This window comes from Dicentrarchus labrax, unplaced genomic scaffold (assembly GCF_905237075.1).
Source record: "Dicentrarchus labrax unplaced genomic scaffold, dlabrax2021, whole genome shotgun sequence".
Lineage (NCBI taxonomy): Eukaryota > Metazoa > Chordata > Actinopteri > Moronidae > Dicentrarchus > Dicentrarchus labrax.
The window spans coordinates 18,883,711-18,902,280 of NW_026136714.1; the positions used below are offsets into that span (position 1 = coordinate 18,883,711).

Genomic DNA, 18,570 nt, shown 5'->3' on the forward strand with positions numbered 1-18,570 from the left:
ATTTCTTAAGGAAGCTTAAGAAAGAAAAAAATCCTGTGCTAGGCTCTTGTTAACTTTTACAGAGGAGCGAGAAAGTATCCTGACTGGAAATATCACAAACTGGCAGCTCGGACAGCTACGGCTCAGGACAGGACTCTGCAGTGGGTGATTGAAAGAGCCCAGAAGATCATTGCTACTCATCTATCCAGCATCACTGATATTGGTGAGGTGCACATTGCACATATGTAATAAATATGATCTCTAATGAAAATATAATATATACATAGTATGTTTTGTACACACTTGTCTGGGCTCATACAACGTTTGGGATCCAAAAAGAAAGTGAAGAAAAGAATACGTAGAAAAGTAAAGGAACACAATCGGGAGATGATCAGCACCTCAATGTTTGGACGAAGGATTGTGTTTGGCAGACCTTTATACAATACTTTGAAGAGATCATCCACTTCGTAATATAAGTCATAATAATCATAATTAATAATCAATAATGTAATAAGTATTTCAAAGAAACGTAATTTTTCCAAGGTACTCCCGGAAATCTGGACTAAATGCCTATGGGCGTTAAAATAGTGTAATCTCTAACACACTTATAAAAGCACATTTAAATTATAACGTCATGGACGAGGTCCAGTCAGCAATTCCCAGTTGTGGAAGAGATGCTATGCTGCCTTTCCAGCTAAACTCAACTCAACTCAACAAGTAGCCTCTACACAATTCAGTTTAGTTGATGAAACCTTATTATCGTCAGCAGTGTTTAGTCATGCTTGTATCATTGGTATCGCAACAATCACTTCTAGCATGCCATTCAGGGGTGGGACCAGTGTAAGACATAATGTACAGACAACCAATACTAACTTTCCACCAACTCAGACATGCCAAAGGCAAAAAACAATAGGTAGTTTCATTGTACTTTTGTAATACTAGCTGTTGTGTAGAGAACACGTGCTAGATCAAGATTAATAAAGGGCAGGGGATATACTTTATAGGTTTAAAAAACACATTTATTTTACATAACTATGTACACATTAGTAGAAGGAACAAAATAATACAAAGAGCAAAGGGATAAGCACAAGTGGAAAAAATTCCTATTGCTATAAAACAGCTCATTACCTAATTGTCAGGTTCTTTTCCAGAGAAAGGGTGAGATCTGACAACACCAAAGTACACACATACATTTTACTTTTTTTCTTGCTGCTGTGTGAACAGTTAAAAATTCATCATCATCTGCATTTAACAACTGCAAACTGGTGAAGCTAAAGTTAGCACCTAAAGCTAAATGCCTTCATCGTAGACTAGCTGAACGAGCACCTTGTCTTGAAGTGCTTCGTTCTGTCTGTAGACATACATTGGCGTGCTGTTAGCAGATGGGCTGGCCTCCCCACCCCGCTGTTCTTCTCTTCTCTCCTCCTCGGAGATGAGGTCATTGTAGGAGGCCACACAAAGATCATGGTCCTGGAGGGACGCAGGATATCGGAGTGAGGCTCTCTCGATTCGCACTGAGCGTCTAACGGGAGTGAAGAAGCGAACCTCCTGGCCGTTGACGCGTGCCGGTCCTTTCTGTTGGTTTGGAAGGCCACTGAAGGAACACAAAGAAAAAAGATTAATCCTAATTGTCAACTTTATTCAGCCTCCAAGAAATAATGAAGACAAGCAGTATATATGAAGTAGAAGAAACATTTGGGGTTAGACAAAAGAAAGAAACACAACAACCAGACATGTCTGTCTCTCCCTAAAACGTCTTTATGCTGATATGCGCCCACCAGCTGACACATGCTTTTGATGTGTGATGGTGCCCTCATTTGTGTTTCTGTTTCTATATGAGACAATACCAGCAGTGGCCCAAAGACTGTTTTAAAGAGTCTTTTATCTGCAAAAAGCATTTTCAAACTGATATCTGCCAGAAGGGGTGTTACTAAGTACTGAAAATGTTTTTTTTTATTTAATTTTTTTGTTCAACTTGTTTTTATAAAACTTTACTATGCATGAATGTCTGCTGAAAATGTTGTGTTTTATGTTCCATACCATGGAGAAGCTGTGTTTACATTTTTTTTTCTCTGGACCACTAACAAATGTGTTTTATTCCACTCAACAAAGCAGAAACGAACTCGCTAACGTTACAGACATAGTTTCTGGAAGATTTCCTAAACATGACTCAAACATACCCAGGAGTTGCTGTAATCTTGTACTTTACGACAGATGAGTCTCCTCTCTCCCCACAAATGAGGGCTCTGGCAGGGTTAGGAGTCATCATTGGGTCGTTGTTACTCTCAGGAATTGAAATCTGGTCATCCTCTGCATCACTTTCTACAGATGCAGACAAAAACATGAAAATCTGAGTTGAAGTCAATTATAAACCTTATCATTGTAAGAATGAACTAAGACTAATAATAGCCAATAAGAATAACTACACACAGAGCTCTAAAAGGGAACGCAAACAAAAACCTGCAGACCGTAGTACTAAAACAATGAGTAATAATTCTCTGTGAGATATGATATTTTTTGTGAAAACTGTTTTAGAGGACTGCTGATTCACCTTCTGGGCATTGCCACTAATTGCCCCCGCTAAGTGGCAGCCCATCAGTCTACCATCTCTTCTTATTTGCATGTCTATAACCCTTGTGTGTGATTGTAACTACACGACAAAGGCTGGTACCAATGGTACTACAGGTATGAAATATATGATTACTAATTTTATTATAACATAGGTAGTCGCATGGCTACAACAATGTGCTACATGTGTCCAATTTATAGGGAGAAATTATGTATCCACCTGACTGCAATTTTGTCTTTGCAGACCATAGTGACACATTTATTGAAAAATACAAACAAAAGAGAGAATGTAACAAGAACTGCATACTTTATATCAAGTTACAGCTACCAAGTCTGCATGGGGGCTACAACTTTCAAGAAATTCAAGACAAATGTAGCATTTATTTATTTATAAAAAATAATGACTTTAAGGTGTGCAACAGAATGTCTGTCTGTTAATGGTTTAAACCACTGAGGTTGCAAACAAGACATGCAAGCCAACTACCTTGGATCTCGTCCTTTTTCTTCAGAATCTCAAACACCACAGTCCGCAGCTCGTCCACTGGCTAGAATAAAAGAAACAGGCGGAAACTTGACAGCAACACAAAAAGGAGTAATTCATTTTGGATTACAACATAACAAGTGTGTTGGGGAAATCAAGCTGCCAGGAACAATATAAAACCTGAACTACACAGAGGAGGATGGAACAATAATATTTTTTTTTATATCAGAACTGCAATTTCTTTTGTTCTACAGACACAGATACATGAAACTGCTAATTACATGGGTTCTGAGCATTTGAACAGCCATAATGCAATGTAAACATCTTTCTTATCGTTAGACACAGTGATCTTTCTCTCAGAAGCACACTGAAATTAAAAACCCAGTCAGCTATCAGAGCTGAACGGCTGTTTGCACAACCAAATTCTCTGCTGCTTTGGCTTGTCACTGATGATAAAAACTGAGCTGTTAGGCTCTAAGAGGTCGAGCAAAATGCTAGTATTGGTGCTCAAGCTGCTCATCAATTACAGTAGGGTTACCACATTGGTTGTTTGTGTTGAATTTATTAGCTTATTATTGCAAAGAAAATGTCACAATTTGACCAGCTGAATGAACGTCTTGTAGTTGCTAACACTGGCCAAAATGATTTTAAATTCTATTACGATCTTCTAATATAATTAATCCATTAACTGGAGGTTTCTGATATCAAGAAAGTCCTCTAATATGGACATTTTATATCTATCTTAATATATGTAATTTCATTTTGAGAAACAATTTATAGATAAAATAAACAGGTGGCTAAACTAGACTAGACTTATGCAGATACATGTTTGAGAGTTTACAAAAACTGAAAACCATATATCGGCTGACATCTGTAGCAAAAGTTATATACTGAGCAAGACATTTTCTGTTTGAAAAATTAGCTTGTCAGTTCTCCCTGAAGGACAAACTGTGTTATGTTTCTCATTTACCTCGAGTATATCTTGGGCATTTCTTTAGTGAAATATCTTTTTACTTATCAACAAGGATTGGGACGATGTACAGTCATTTTGTGCACTACTACATCGTCCTATTATAGACGGACATACATGCCGATATTAAAATACTGCATCTGTGATCAGTTAACAGATGCTGATATATCAACCTGTGTGAATTATCAGTCAGTCCATCATCCCATAATATATTATTATATATTCTCATATTGCGTTACCAGACAGAACATAGTTTATTTTTTGGAAATTCAAGTGAGAAACTATTATAAGAAGAGACATCTGTTTCTTGCCAATCCAGTGATTTCAACACGTTGATGACAAGAATTTAACCATAATGGTGACCATAAGGAAATCTTGCCTGCACAGGCTACTTTTCAGGCCAATCGTGCAGAATGAGGTATTTGATGTCCTCTCAATCTTTACACCCACACGTCTTACCTCCAACACAACACCAACAGCCTTTTCAAACATAGGAAGGACATCAAGGTTGCCCTCTTGTTCCATCAGACGGGCCTGACAGATCCAGTATTTGGCAAACTTCTGGGACACAGCTGGTAGTCGTGAGAGGACCTCCTTCACCTGGTCTGGAGGGCAACCCTGTTGGTGTGAAGCAGACAAAATCATTTACTAAAAGAAAGAGCATATGCTCTAACCAAAGTACTTATTGTATTGAACCACATCTGAAACAAATTATATGATTATTCACTGCCCATAACACATCCAGATGTCCACACCCCTAAATTCCAGTGAGATATTACATCAGATGAAAAGGCCAGATGAACAAGGCATAATGACATGTACCTCTCCAAGCAATTTGATACAATCAACCAAAGATCTGTCCACGGCACAGATGAGGGAGTGAGCTTCGTCTTCCTCATTCATGGTGGTCCAGAAAGGCTGGGGCACAGCCACAGTGCGCTTGACCTGAGGTTTCACTGGCATTGGAGGACGCTTGTAGGAAATCCCCTTAGCTTCCCGCCATTCCTGTAGTTTTCTCCTTGAGACCAAATAATAGAGCAGAGGGTGCAGTTTTAAGGACCAATGTTCAGAGCACAAACAAATTGATCGGGACATCTCTAATGAGTATCTTCCCATGCGGATTCCCAAACCAATTCTCAGACTTTCGAGCTACACAGGGAGCAGCCTGACAGAAAGCATATGCTGAATTTCCCATTTGTCTGTTTTGTAAAATTATAAGAAGTTGTACGTCACAGCAACTGTAAGGGTAAACTGTTGATGAAACCAGACCCTGTCCACCTACGCAGAACAACAATCATTGTTAACAACAGCGGTATTGAACCAAGGAAGATCTGTATCTGCCAATTTACACAATTTCCGGCACGTTTCAACTTTTCAACTCCCCAAACACTTTCCTTATGTTAACTGTGAATATTTCACAGCCTGGTCCACTCCAACTTGGCATCGAATGTTCGGTCAGATTCATTGTATTAGCTTGTATTCTGTTATCCTGCTGAATATCACTATTTTATTTTGTTCTTGTATGGACAACAAAAGGTTTTGGTAGGTAATTGTGTTGATATCCCTTAAAATGTGTTTACTGTATGACACTCTGGACTGCCGCTGTCAGACTCTACAACACCTGATCAATGTTGTAGTTTCTGTTTTAGTTTTTTTTCAAATTACCACCATACCATAGTTTAGTTTTTATCATAGTTTTTTTATATATTTGTATTTATTTATTTCAAGTAATTGCTGCTGTGACAAGGAAATTTCCCTTGTTAGAATACCCAGCCTCATATACAGTATAAGAAAAATTCATCAATAAAAAAATGTCATGGTATTGTTCCAGTAGAACAGCTAAAGTCATTGCTAGTTACCACATACAATAAGACAAGGAGGGCCGTGCAATATTGCTGAAATAATATTCACGATAGTGTTACTTACATTTTCCAACATAGACATTGAGGCTGCATGATAAGGGCTAAAATAATAATCACGATTATTTTGATCAATATTGAGATCACGATTATTTTTTTTTGATTTATGACACAAAATATTCTTATTACGCTATCACAGTTAAATAAACAAATATAACAATTCTTATTCTGAGGTGGCACTAATGAAAACATAGCTATGATTATCATATTCCATTTCTTTCCAATAGATTTTCCTAAATGTTACACAATGTTGGCTGCACTGTTCTACTTACATTCTTTCCACCTGGACAGCAGTCAGTTTCTTTCCCTCAGTGTGGGGAATGACACTGACTGGAAACTTTGGTGTCTTCATGTCTGTGGCCTGGCCTGTATAGCAGATGGTCCTGGCAGGCCGTGGCACTGTCTGGGGCAATGCTGAAGCACCTGTTCTTTTTATACCAGTTTTTGGTGGTGGGGCATTTGCTGAAATCTGTCCCTTCCTGCTATCTGTCTCTTTACATGTCTTGGGTTTCCCTCCAAGCTCAGCCATAGCAGCTTGCATAACCCTGCTGGAGCAGCGTGGGCCCACTTGTCCTGAGGACGTTCTGGCGTGAACTCTGCAATGTTTCCTATTTTTCTCCCCTTCACCCTCAGATTTCAGCTTGGTGGTTGGTCCAGCTGATTGATTCGTTTTTGACATCCCAACTCTCCCCAATGGCTTAATAGGGGCAGCTGTGCAGTTGGAGTTGCTGGACATTGATTTCAGTCCACTCAATAATTGACTCTTACAGGATGGATGAGAATGTTTACTCAAAAGTGGTCTAGAGTTAGACTTGTTGTGATCTTGAACTTTAATCCCATCTCTTGCAGTCAAAGTAACAGTTGTTTTATCTATAAGAGCAGTGGTAGGTAATGTTTTTCTCTGAGCCTTGGCAGACTTCGTGGAAACAGAAACCAATAATGAGGTTTTGGACTCACACTTATTAGCTGCTTTGGTAGAGGTCTGTGTTAAGTTTTGAATTAGGCCATTTATTGGCTGGGTCACTGCCGGGATAAGTCCTGTTTTTGTTTTGACAACAGGGCCAAGACTCAATCTGGAACTAACTGTTTTTACTGGAAGTGACGAGGCAGCATTTGAGCTACTGCCAAATCTGCTATTTGATTTTGTCATAGCAGTATGAGCTAAATATGAAGAAGCTTTGCCTAAAGACTGTGCTCCTGTGTTTGGCCGCTTCTTGAGGTGGCTGGCTGCATTCAGCCTGGACTTAGAGGACACAACGGAATTCATTCTTGTGAACACAAGATTTTTATCATGGTTTGGCTGTGCTTGGCCAGTTGTTGCAGGTGGGCGATTGCTCTTACGTCCAGTCAGGATGCTATCTTTTACATTACTTTTGTTAGTGACGCCCAACGGCATTCTGGCAGGCTGCTTTGTGGTTTTTGTGGGGTCATTGCTGAAAATCTGAGCTGGAGCCTTGTTTTCTTTTCCTGTAACAACCTGTTAAAACAAAAACAACTTAAAAAAACAACTTGCACTATCATAGTTCCAGATCTCTGAATCACATAAGCAATCAAGCCTGACTGACAGGCCAACTCAGTATGACATTAATATCAACATTTCTGTATGTGCACAAATAAGGGTTCACACGCACCTTTAGTGCAGAAGTCACAGGCTTCTTAACCTGACTGTCATCCCGGAGATATGGCCTGAGAACAAAAATTTTAAACATTTTAAATCAAGTGTTTTTGTGTAGTATAGCCTCAGTTTTCTTAGAGATGAATGGTATAATGGTATTGTAACTATGCGTCCTAAAAACAATGAACAGGGCGATAAGCCCAAACCTCTCAATTTAAAAATTGTTATTTATTTAGAACATTCTGTTACTTAACATTACAAGCAACCAGACAGCTTTATAACAATATAATATTATATTATAATATTTCCTTACTTAGGGTTAGGCTGTTTCAGCTTTCCTTTTGCTGCCAGGTATTCCATCAGCTTCTGCTTACGCAGCTCTGTGACAGGAAAAAACAGAAAAAAGGAATTCAGCACTGGTCCCATGAATTACTTGATATATTATACTCAACTGTGAATTCCACATACAATATGTAATTTCTGCCACTAGAGGGTCTCCCACATGAAAACAATAACAAAAGACAAAGTATCATTATGCAGTCAGCTTCTCCCGTTTTGGATTCCTTCAGTGTTCATCGTTCAAGAGATTTCTACCAGGAGCCGAATTATCCACAGTGGTCTCTTCCTCTCCAAAACAAACGGGCCCAGTGATTAAAATAAAATAAAGCAGTTTCACCTTAAAGATCAGTGTGTCTCTTACATTGTTCAGCAGACAAAGGAGCTGTTAGCATTTGCACAAAGAGACTGGTGAAACGCACCATAACCTGAATAAAGTTACAGATTTCTCTGGCTTTGAACATTGATTAAAACATTTGGGACAATGTTAGTACACAACCACATTATATTACATACAGAACTACAGTTTAGTTCCTCTTGTTGGATGCAACAAAAAAAGAGCTCAAAAAGTTTAGTAAATCTACTGTCTACTACACTGCGAGAAACAAAACAATGAAGGTGAATATCTCTTTAATCCACATGAAACAGCAGCAGCTGTAACCAACATCTAGAATAAGAGCTCTGGTGGATGTAGACAAATCCACAGAAACTTACTGACATCTGGCTGCGGGTTGGTGACACATTTATACTCTTGTAGAGAATCTAAATAAAGTGACTGCACTAGAGTAAATGAGTAGTCAATTAATTTGTTAGTTGATCGACAAACAACAACAACAAAAGTGTTGATAACTGATTAATTGTATGAATAATAATTAATCTCAGACTTCACACATCTTTTGAAATGTGAACGTTGTTGAGTTTGTTCACTGCTTTCTGACAGTTTAATAAGAAATGAATATAGAAATGAATAGAAGAAGAATCCATGATAAAAGGAATAACTATTAACTTATTTGCAGCCCATTTCATATAGCTAATGTAGCACTTACTTTCACTGTTAACCACTAACCCTAGCGCTGTTCTTTATTATTGTTAAACAATCAGACAGAAATGCATGTTTTCAGATATAACGATTTGATCCACTCTCACCTCCAGATAATGTTACTGAAACGGACGAGGATCTTAACCATGCATTGTTTGCACTGTATTCATACTGTCATCACTGGTATGTAATGCTTATTGACACAGTAACGTAACGTAATTAATAAGAAAAAGCTGAACGCATAGCAGAAGTAAACAGCTTGCGTTACGGCATTGTTTACACCCTCTACAGTTTATACTTTGTCATTACAGCGCAGCATCAGAAGAAACAGAAAGGGAGCTTACACGAGTAACAAATCTAACTTCAGAAGAACTAATATAAAGCCTCGTCGTTAACGCTGTTACGTTATTTAATGTTAACTAGACATGAAATGTTTGCCATCAGTCACGGTTTGAACGAGCTAACCGATGCTAGCTAACGCTAACTAACTGAGCTAACTTTTATGCAACTTAACAAGCTCGCTAACCTTTTCTGGGTAGTATCGATACAGTCTCTCCTTCTTCCATCTCTGTTAGAGTTCAGTTTCTTCACTCGACGTGGTCCAGATAACCTAAATGATTTTAAAATACGCCTCGTTAAACTTCTTAGTTTACGATACGTTAAAAAGTAGCTAACAACTGGGCTCGCGCATCCGGGTTTGAAATTGCCTCCTCTTCTCTGATTGGACCATTTTAAATTCCGAAAAAACAACACGCATGCGCAAGAACAAAGCGCTGATTGGAGCAGAGAACGTAAACAAGGAACGCCGACACGCCCTGTAAGATCCGTTACTTAAAATAGTTCCTCTGTATATGTATCTATAGATATATATTATATATCTATAGATATTTATATATATATTATATATATATATATAGGTATATATATAATATATATATATAATATATATTATATATATATATATATAGATATATATAATATATATTATATATATATTATATATATAGATATATATTATATATCTATATATATTTATATATAGATATTATATATATATAGATATATATATATAATATATATAGATATATATATATAATATATAGCTATATCTATATATAGATATATAATATATATTATATATATATATAATATATATTATATATATAAATATATATAGATATATATTATATATATATATATTATATATATTATATATATATAGATATATATATAATATATATTATATATATCTATAGATACATATATATATATTATATATCTATAGATATAGATATATAATATATATCTATAGATATATTATATATATATATATATTATATATATAAATATATATATAATATATATCTATATATATTTATATATATAGATATATATCTATATAGATATAGATATATCATATATATATATATATATATATTATATATTAATATATATATAAATATATATATATATAATATATATCTATATATATATATATTATATATCTATAGATATATATTATATAATATATATCTATAGATATTATTACAAATGCATCGCTTGTTAAATGATCAAAGATTTTGTATGCAAAATTCCATTCTGCCAAGTAAGTAGAGTTGTCAAGTAAATGAAGTGGAATATTTCTCTAATAATAAGTTAAGTGTGGTGGAGTAGAAGTATAATGTAGCATAAAAGTGTACTAATAGTATACATATTTACTAATTATCATAATAGACGCATAATTTACTGCCGATTCCTAAATATTATTGTGTTTCATCAAATAACCCCCTGTCACTTAAAACTTCAGGACAGTTATGATCAGTTATGGCCTTGATAATAATAATAATAATAATAATAATAATAATAATAATAATAAGAGATAGATAAGGGTACTATAGCTCAAACTCTGTTTAAGATTACTGGCTTCAGAACTGGGCTACAACTAATGTCTGTTGTGAAGTGATCTATCCCTGTTTGAGTGAGCATATAAAACACGAATCCAAATACTGAAAATTAAAGGCTTTATTAAAGATTCATTGCACATTTAAATAATTGTTAGAAAGCAGTTTTCAAAATTGATACATATATATTAAATATTATATTAATTAGTTAATAAATAATTAAAATAAAATAAATTAATAGATAAAAGCAATAATAGCGTTTCATGTCATTCAGCACAATAAATACAAAAGGTGCTCACCAGGCAGCACAATAATGCCACCTTGTGGTGATACTTGACAATGTCAATACATTAAGCATCTTACTTTTTGTACTTGGTACATACAGTAAATAAACAATCTGTAAAACTTGCAGAAGTCGTTCTAGTCAACAGTGGTAGTGATTTAAAACAAAAATAGATATCTTTGTTGCTGATTTTTTTGAACACAATACAAAATATCTGAAGTGCAGTGTATTTTACTGTCCATTCAAAAGGGGACAAACTTGATCCTCAGTTGTTGGATCCACTTTCAGGTTGTCGATGTTGAAGGCTCGGTGGCGTCTGGCACTCTCCTGGCACATCTGCACCGGCCGGTTGTTCTCCTCTGCTGTGCTGATGTACCAGTTGCTGAAGGGGACAGACGTCAGGGTGCTGATGTTCAAACCGGAGTCCTGTTTGTAGAAGAGAAATCGCACCATGTCGCTGTCCGAGGTGATGTTCGCCAGACTGGCTTTGTCCACCACCTGAGGTGTGAAAAGATGACATGTCAGACGACCAGGTAGATCAAATCAGCAGGACTACAAAGTGTGTAATCTTTATGTGAGATTTGTGTAATGAGTCACAGTTTTTACCTCCAGATGCAAGGTTGGCTCCTCTCCATCCTTGTGGCAGGACAGGTAGTAATTTGTGCCCTTGATGCCCAGAGCCACAGTCTGAGCCTCAGCACTGGGTGTACGGTCCAAGTAGGTTGACATGTTCAGTTGGACTGAGGAGAGAAGCAGAGTATAAGGGTTCATTTTCATGAAAACTGAAAGACAATGTCAACCTCTGTCTTCTGTGCACTTCACTAAAAGTTCACATCTGTGTCTATGTAACAGAGCCAAGACAAGCTCGGTATTAGTGTTACTGTGTGTTTTCCATCCTGCAGTAGTGGTGAAAACACTGAATTTTGGGGACATTTTAGGTGTAGGCCTACATTTGAAAAATAAATAAATTATCACCATTAAACAGCTTCAGCTTAAAATCTCAAGCCAACAATTGTCAGATAAACTAAAACCAAACCTGTCAACCCTTATTGCAAACATCTACCATGACCCAGAGGATGATTTTCCAACCATCTGAGCTATCTGTCACATGCAGTTAGTTACCTTTGCATCTGTCCGAGCCTCCCTGCAGCATCACTGCGTGGAGCTCCATGCTGTTCGGGACCAGAACTAAGCTCCTCTTTTCGCTGTCGGTCACGCTGCATTGGACCTCGCGTCGCTTGCTGTACTGCGCTGTTGGAGTTGTTCCGCGCTCAAACACAATTTTCTCTGATGGGGGCAAAGAAAAATTGACATCTGTTGAGTTATGTTTTTCAGAGTATGTTTTCTTTTTTATCAACAAGCAGCAGGAATCGCAATAACAGCCATAGACTGTGTCTCTTCATGCGCAATTGATTCTTGAAGGGCCAAAAATCTGAGTAATTTACTGCTGTTTATCAACAACTTCATCACCCCACTGGAGATATACAGAATATTTTAGTTTATGGAACAGTAAAAGTCCTTTTAACAAACCCTAAACACCCACATATTAGTTACAGCAGACAACAGGACAATAATAGAGATGTATAGAGATATAGCAATATACAGTCTGACTGAGTGTGGGACATAAGGGCTTCACTCACAGGTGTTACAGTTAGTTCAATTGGTTTCCAGTTACAGAAAATAATAAACTTTAAAGTTAGACTAACAGGATCTGTAACTGAACTGTTCACTTCCCTTCAACTTCCCACAGTTCCTTTAGGAGGACTTACGGCAGGATGGGTTACAGAGAAAACAGTCCAGGGCTTTTTAATGCAATAGCGTTTAAGTCTTGTCTGTGTGATTACCTTCCACTATGCTCTCCAGCATGATGTTTAGCAGGTTTTCATCTCTGAACTCAGTGCTCATCAGTGTCTCTGAACTGAAGCCCTTCAGTCTCTCCATGGCAATGATGAGGTTGACCACGCGCCTCATTGTCAGTGGGTGGTGGGTAATCTCCAAGTCCAGTCCCTGGGGCATCTTGGATCTCCACATCTCGCTCATGTTGCATTTCATCTCAGATTCCATGTTTCTGTAGGAAGACAGAAAGCAACTTCAGGCAATGTAGCTAGATTTTCAAATTTAACTCTACCTGTTTATTAGCCTGTTTCCATTGTTATTACATTTCCTTTCCTTGAATATAATTATTTATCCTTTTACTCTCTGTTGTAAAGGCTACATCTATGTCTGCTGCTGCAGTGATTCATGACTCACTACTGTATCAGCATGTGACTGCAAGGTGCTTGTACAGCTGCCATATCATAGTAAAAAGGTTTTCATCCGACAGAATAGATCTTCTAGCAGTTTTTAATGACACAACAGGCTGTAAATGTTAAAGAAACTGTCCTGTAACAAGATTCAATCCACAACTATACTCAAAGTAACTTAAAAAAGCAAAAGATCGTGTTTAAAATCTGCTCCAGAAAAAAAGAAAACATAAGAAAAGTCATTTTACCTGTTAAGGTCAGTAGATTAGAAGTTGCTTTAGTGTGTTTGGTTAAGATCCCAACAGTTGCTCTGTCAATGTTGATCTGCCTGTCTGTGCTAACCTGCAGGGTTTTTGTACACATTACTGTCAAGAAGGGATTTCCCCAGGAAGTGGGATGGTCCTCTCTGCTGCGTACAACGTGATGATGAAATACTGCAATATCTGCTTGAAGTTTCTGCTTGAACTACCCCTTCATATACAATTAAAATAAATTACTAATAAATAATAATAAATAAATAATAATGGAAAGAAAGGTCAAACGTGCTCATAAATGTATGCAAATGGTTGATAAGAAGAGAGCAGGTTTCAGGGCTTTATATATATATATATATATATATATATATATATATAAGAATGTATAGATTGTATGCATTTTCTTGTTTAGTATGTGAAAAAAGTAGCCCTGACAATACCAGCAGTGGCCCTAAAATTTGAGTTTGAGACCCCTGGTGTAAAGGGTCTAATAATGATAAATATTACTTAAGATATTGCTTAGTCAAAAGTTTATCTCTGAAATACACAAAAATACACAAAAAGTACAGCTTGAAATGCTTATCACCTATTTCCTAATATTACGTCTTTGAAGAGGCCCTTTGGGGTTTTGTGGTTCTTTACATGGGAAAAAATTCCACCAGCCGTAGTAGACTTGCTTGTATTTTATAATTGCGTAACAGTGGCAGAATTGGATATTTCCTCACTTCCCTGTCATGCTGTGTTTCAAAGCAAAGCTACGTCACTCACAGTTGTAGTCAACCTGCTTCACAGGATGTGGATTTACACTGTCTGGAGGGGGAAGGGCTGTAGTAATGTAATGATATTCATATTATATACTGAGTAGGGATGCTCGATATTGGCTTTTCTGCCAATATCCGATATTCCGATATTGTCCAACTCTCAATTTCCGATACCGATATATGCAGGCTTTTTACACCAAAACTGTTGTTAGGCAACAACATAACATATCTCCTATTGTGGAATTAACACATTATACCTGATTTTATTGTGATGCCCCACTGGACGCATACATAAATGCAACATGGCTTTCCACATGTAAACACTGTCTGTGCAAAATAAGAGAACAACTTCAACTTTCATTGTATTAATACTGAAAAGAGCGCTAACGCTAATCGCTAGCTAAGTGTTAGTTTTGGTTAATGTGTTTAATTGTATTATTCACCTGAAGGAGTGCTAATGTAAATTCTAACCAATTGTTAGTTTGGTTAAGGAACAGCTCATAGCAGGGTAAAATATTTAAGGTGCATTGCACTTATTTTGTGTTAATATTAAAATCATTCAGCTTTAAATTGTTTGCTTGTTAGCCACGGTTAGCAACCAACCAGTCCAGCGTGTAGTTGTTGTTGTTATACGTCATCTAGCGTCTTTTTTTTTGTTTAAAAGTGTGTTTGAACTCATTGTGCCTATAGAGAGACAAAGAGATACCTTAGAAAGTGAACAGGCTTCTCTGTTGTTATTGGGTATTCAGTGTTGCTGAGTTTTAAGTTGTGTTTTTATACACTTATTACCAATTTAATTACCTTTTTAGTGTGGCCCTATTCTTTTCAAATCCTCTTCATACTTCCTTGTGTTTCTTTAACATCACGTCTTAATGACTTTTATCTCTCATATAAAACACTCAATGTCCAGAGTTTACTTCTGTTCTTCATTGTTGAAAAATCTCAAAATCAAACAATGACTTTCAAGCTTTTAGAAACGCTTATTTTTATTATCAGACTTGTTTGGGACATTCTTTCTAAATCAGGACTACTTTGTCTTCATCTGATCCAATGTAGCCGGATCAAGAGAAAAGCAGTGGAAATATTTAATTGGTATGAAGCTGCGTGTGTCCTCATACCTAATAGTGAGGGTGTGTTTTAACCACTTTAACATGTGTATTCCTCTGTGAATCACTCTCTTGTAATTGCTGTTTCCTGTGTGCATCAGGGATGAGTGTTGGAGCAGCACTTTCACATCCCATTCATTATTATTTTCTTTATTTAGCTGGAGTAAGTGAGCAAATGTAAAAAATGCCACTATGGTATTCGTGAAATAAAAAAATCTATGAAGTTGTGATATTCTTGCTGAAATGCTAAACAATAAACACGTTTCACAATTGTGTACTGCTCCTTTGGCAAAACTCCACTCTAAAAAAATCCACCTCAACATAAGCCTGGCCTGAATGATCAGAACTGTGAGCTCAATTCAGTGTCTCTTCTGTTTGGCCTTCTAATAGTTCTTCTTCTAAAGAATAATGTTTCCGTCAGTGCATTACCTCTTACGCTACCACAGTTTGCGTTTGGTGTAAAACACTAACACTAGAGTATACTTTACTACATTTCTTGACCTGCCAGATATATTCAGATAATGAATGCAATAGAGTAAAAAAAACACAGTTGTGATAAAATAAATTATGTCTTCATAGGAGAAGTTATAATTGTTGATAAGCACTGTGCAGTGCAATAATGTATTAATAGACACTTTAAAATGACCTCATATCTGCTTGCAACTACATTATGTGTAAACCCTTTATTAACTGTTTAAATACTGTTTAAAGCTAAATATGGAGGCTTAAAGTAAAGTATTACATTACTTGATTATTTTGGACACTGGGCCTATATCAATACACACAACATTGGCAGACTACCACCTACTTGTATCAAACATACAAGCAAATAGACACAGAGCAAAATTAGCACTTATTTGTGTTGTGGCCACCTGGCGAATGTAAGTCCAATATGTTTACTCTTCTTTTCGCTCTGTTTTGTTCTCCACCAACTCTTGAGAAAGAAGTCTGGCTCTTTAGTTGCAACTGTGTTGATCAGCTAGTCTCTAAGTTTGTCTGTATGCCCTTTGGTGCTGAGCAGGTACAGTGGCTTTATCAGAGCATTTGAGGCAGTAACAGCTGGACACCATGCTGAGTGTGAGAGTGGTACAAGTGAGCCAAAACAATGAGCTGAAAGATGCTAAAACACTCCATGAAGCTAAAGGTTTGTCACTATGAATGACCCCTTTCACATTACATGTAGTCATCTAATCCAATAGATAGATAGATGGCAATAGATAGGGGGGTTCACACGCTGTAGTTTCTCCTTTGTTTTTAGAAGGGGAGGATGACGCGAGGGAGTTGCAATATGCAACTACACCGATAAATGCCACTTTTGAAATTCTTATACTTTACGTGAGTATTTGGATTTTCTACAACTTCTACTTCTAATTCCAGATAGAAATATTGTACTTTTTACTTCACTTCATTGATATGACTTTGTAGTTGATCATTTTACATACAAAACGTATGATCAATTTATTAAATATAATGTATTATTATCTATTAAACTCAAAAACCAAGAACGTGAAAGTGCTTCTTACATCTTTATGCATTTATAACACTTTGACAGAGGCCATTCTGCTGTCTAATGGGTACTTTTGGTGCTTCATGGGCAACTTACTGGTAATATTTCTTTACTTCTACCAAAAAGTAGTAAAATTATGATGGCAAACGAGTATTTTAACACTGAGGTAATGCTCAATATTTATTCCTGCTGCTCTATTTGGAGGAAGGAAATGGTGGGTTGGTGGTTCTCTATCGCCCTAAATCGTCTACTGAGCCCTCTGGGGGAGTTGTGGTGGATGTAATTTAATACAATGAAAACAATGTGATGAGAGGTGTACAAATACAAAACACTTTCTGCCAAACCCTTCATTCTCTGTCTTCTAACAGCAGGTTTCTAAATTGCCCTTGCCCCAATTATTTTAAAAACAGATTCATCATATCCAGAGTAGTTAGCACACCCTTAGAACCAGTTTGACAAAAAAATTTCCAGTGATGTAAGAGGACAGTCGCAGGAGCATTGGGATTTCTCAGCTTCAAAATTCAACCCACATTCCAGTTTTACTTCCTTTTTGTGTGGCCCACAAACCTGCAACACTGGCAGCAATATACACTAAGTAGATGTTTCATCATCATGTCGTGTCATTGTCCTACTGCTTATATGATGTAATAGCAGTTAACGTTTTACTGCCTCTAAGGTGAGTCAATACTATTTCACTGTTTAAGATAAGAGGAAAGGAAATAATAGTGGATTGCTTAACATGTTTCAGGAAGAAAATATAATCTAAGAACCTGTATACGTTTTTCTAACCTCAAAAATCAGTTTGTAAAAATAAAGGGAACCTTTTACACTATTTGACATAAATTATACTTGGTATACACCAATCAGCCATATTGTTGTGAGCACTGACAGGTGAAGTGAATAACACTGATTATCTGGTTATCATGACTCCTGTCAGTGGGTGTAGTAGTCATAAACTACCAGTTTCCAAGAAGAGATATTTGCATGACTACGTTCCAACACCTTGTACTTAAGACAAAGGCACTGGTATGTATAGGCCACCGTAGTTAATTACACATCTGACGGTGATTAGATAATCATGTCCCACCATTAAGGTAACAACTAGGGTGTGGCCTATACGTACCAGTAATCACTATGATTGTTGATCTTGAATAAGGCCGGAGGGCTGAAACACCATTATCTGAATTAAAGAAAAATACATATGGAGCCAGTAATCAGCAACTCACTACGATCACAAGTGTGCATTACTTTTCAATATTAGACATTACATTATGTATAACATATTATATATTAGTTTGTCACCGCTTTGAATGGTAAATAGATGAGTTCATCAGTTCTACGTGATTAATCAAAAGAAAAACTAAACACTAGAAAAATAAAAGCGTTTAACAATCTTGTTTGATCTACTTCTATGTAACTATACTGAATAGTAAGTGAGCTTAATGTTAGTTTTAGGAAGTATGTTTTATTCATTTACATGTCATTGCTTTATTTATTGGCAAAAGGCGTAGTTTTCTTTTTTCATAAGTAAAACTTTCCATATGCTTCCAATAGGGATCACAGTGGGTTAACAAGAGTCCTCAGATAAACAAGATAATCACAAAGGTC

At 36.5% G+C, this 18,570-nt stretch overlaps 2 protein-coding genes across 2 annotated transcripts; both read right to left on the reverse strand.

Moving 5' to 3' along the window:
- Positions 1-976: 976 nt before the first annotated feature.
- ckap2l (cytoskeleton associated protein 2-like) lies at positions 977-9,620 on the reverse strand. The gene is made up of 9 exons (XM_051423833.1): positions 9,434-9,620; positions 7,846-7,912; positions 7,549-7,603; positions 6,190-7,394; positions 4,821-5,016; positions 4,458-4,616; positions 3,032-3,092; positions 2,160-2,301; positions 977-1,573 (listed from the first exon to the last, which is right to left on the reverse strand). The coding sequence occupies exons 1-9, from the start codon at positions 9,471-9,473 to the stop codon at positions 1,270-1,272; spliced, it is 2,229 nt and encodes a 742-aa protein (XP_051279793.1). The 5' UTR covers positions 9,474-9,620; the 3' UTR covers positions 977-1,269.
- A 1,294-nt stretch (positions 9,621-10,914) lies between these two features.
- On the reverse strand, positions 10,915-13,714 carry LOC127376719 (interleukin-1 beta). The gene is made up of 5 exons (XM_051423909.1): positions 13,583-13,714; positions 12,936-13,159; positions 12,214-12,378; positions 11,698-11,831; positions 10,915-11,589 (listed from the first exon to the last, which is right to left on the reverse strand). Exons 2-5 carry the CDS (start codon positions 13,153-13,155, stop codon positions 11,323-11,325), a joined length of 786 nt encoding a protein of 261 aa, XP_051279869.1. The 5' UTR covers positions 13,156-13,159; positions 13,583-13,714; the 3' UTR covers positions 10,915-11,322.
- Between the last annotated feature and the right edge of the window lie 4,856 nt (positions 13,715-18,570).

What these genes read in the sequence shown, in the direction of transcription:
- ckap2l (XM_051423833.1), bottom strand. Translation starts at nt 9,473, where the DNA reads ATGGAAGAAGGAGAGACTGTATCGATACTACCCAGAAAAG. An exon ending in CTGTGACTTCTGCACTAAAG is followed by an intron (nt 7,395 to 7,548) that starts GTGCGTGTGAAC and finishes TTGTTTTAACAG; the next exon opens with GTTGTTACAGGAAAAGAAAA. An exon ending in GAAAAAGGACGAGATCCAAG is followed by an intron (nt 2,302 to 3,031) that starts GTAGTTGGCTTG and finishes CTGCATCTGTAG; the next exon opens with AAAGTGATGCAGAGGATGAC.
- LOC127376719 (XM_051423909.1), bottom strand. Translation starts at nt 13,155, where the DNA reads ATGGAATCTGAGATGAAATGCAACATGAGCGAGATGTGGAGATCCAAG. An exon ending in GCTGGAGAGCATAGTGGAAG is followed by an intron (nt 12,379 to 12,935) that starts GTAATCACACAG and finishes TGCCCCCATCAG; the next exon opens with AGAAAATTGTGTTTGAGCGC. An exon ending in AGGCTCGGACAGATGCAAAG is followed by an intron (nt 11,832 to 12,213) that starts GTAACTAACTGC and finishes TTCTCTCCTCAG; the next exon opens with TCCAACTGAACATGTCAACC.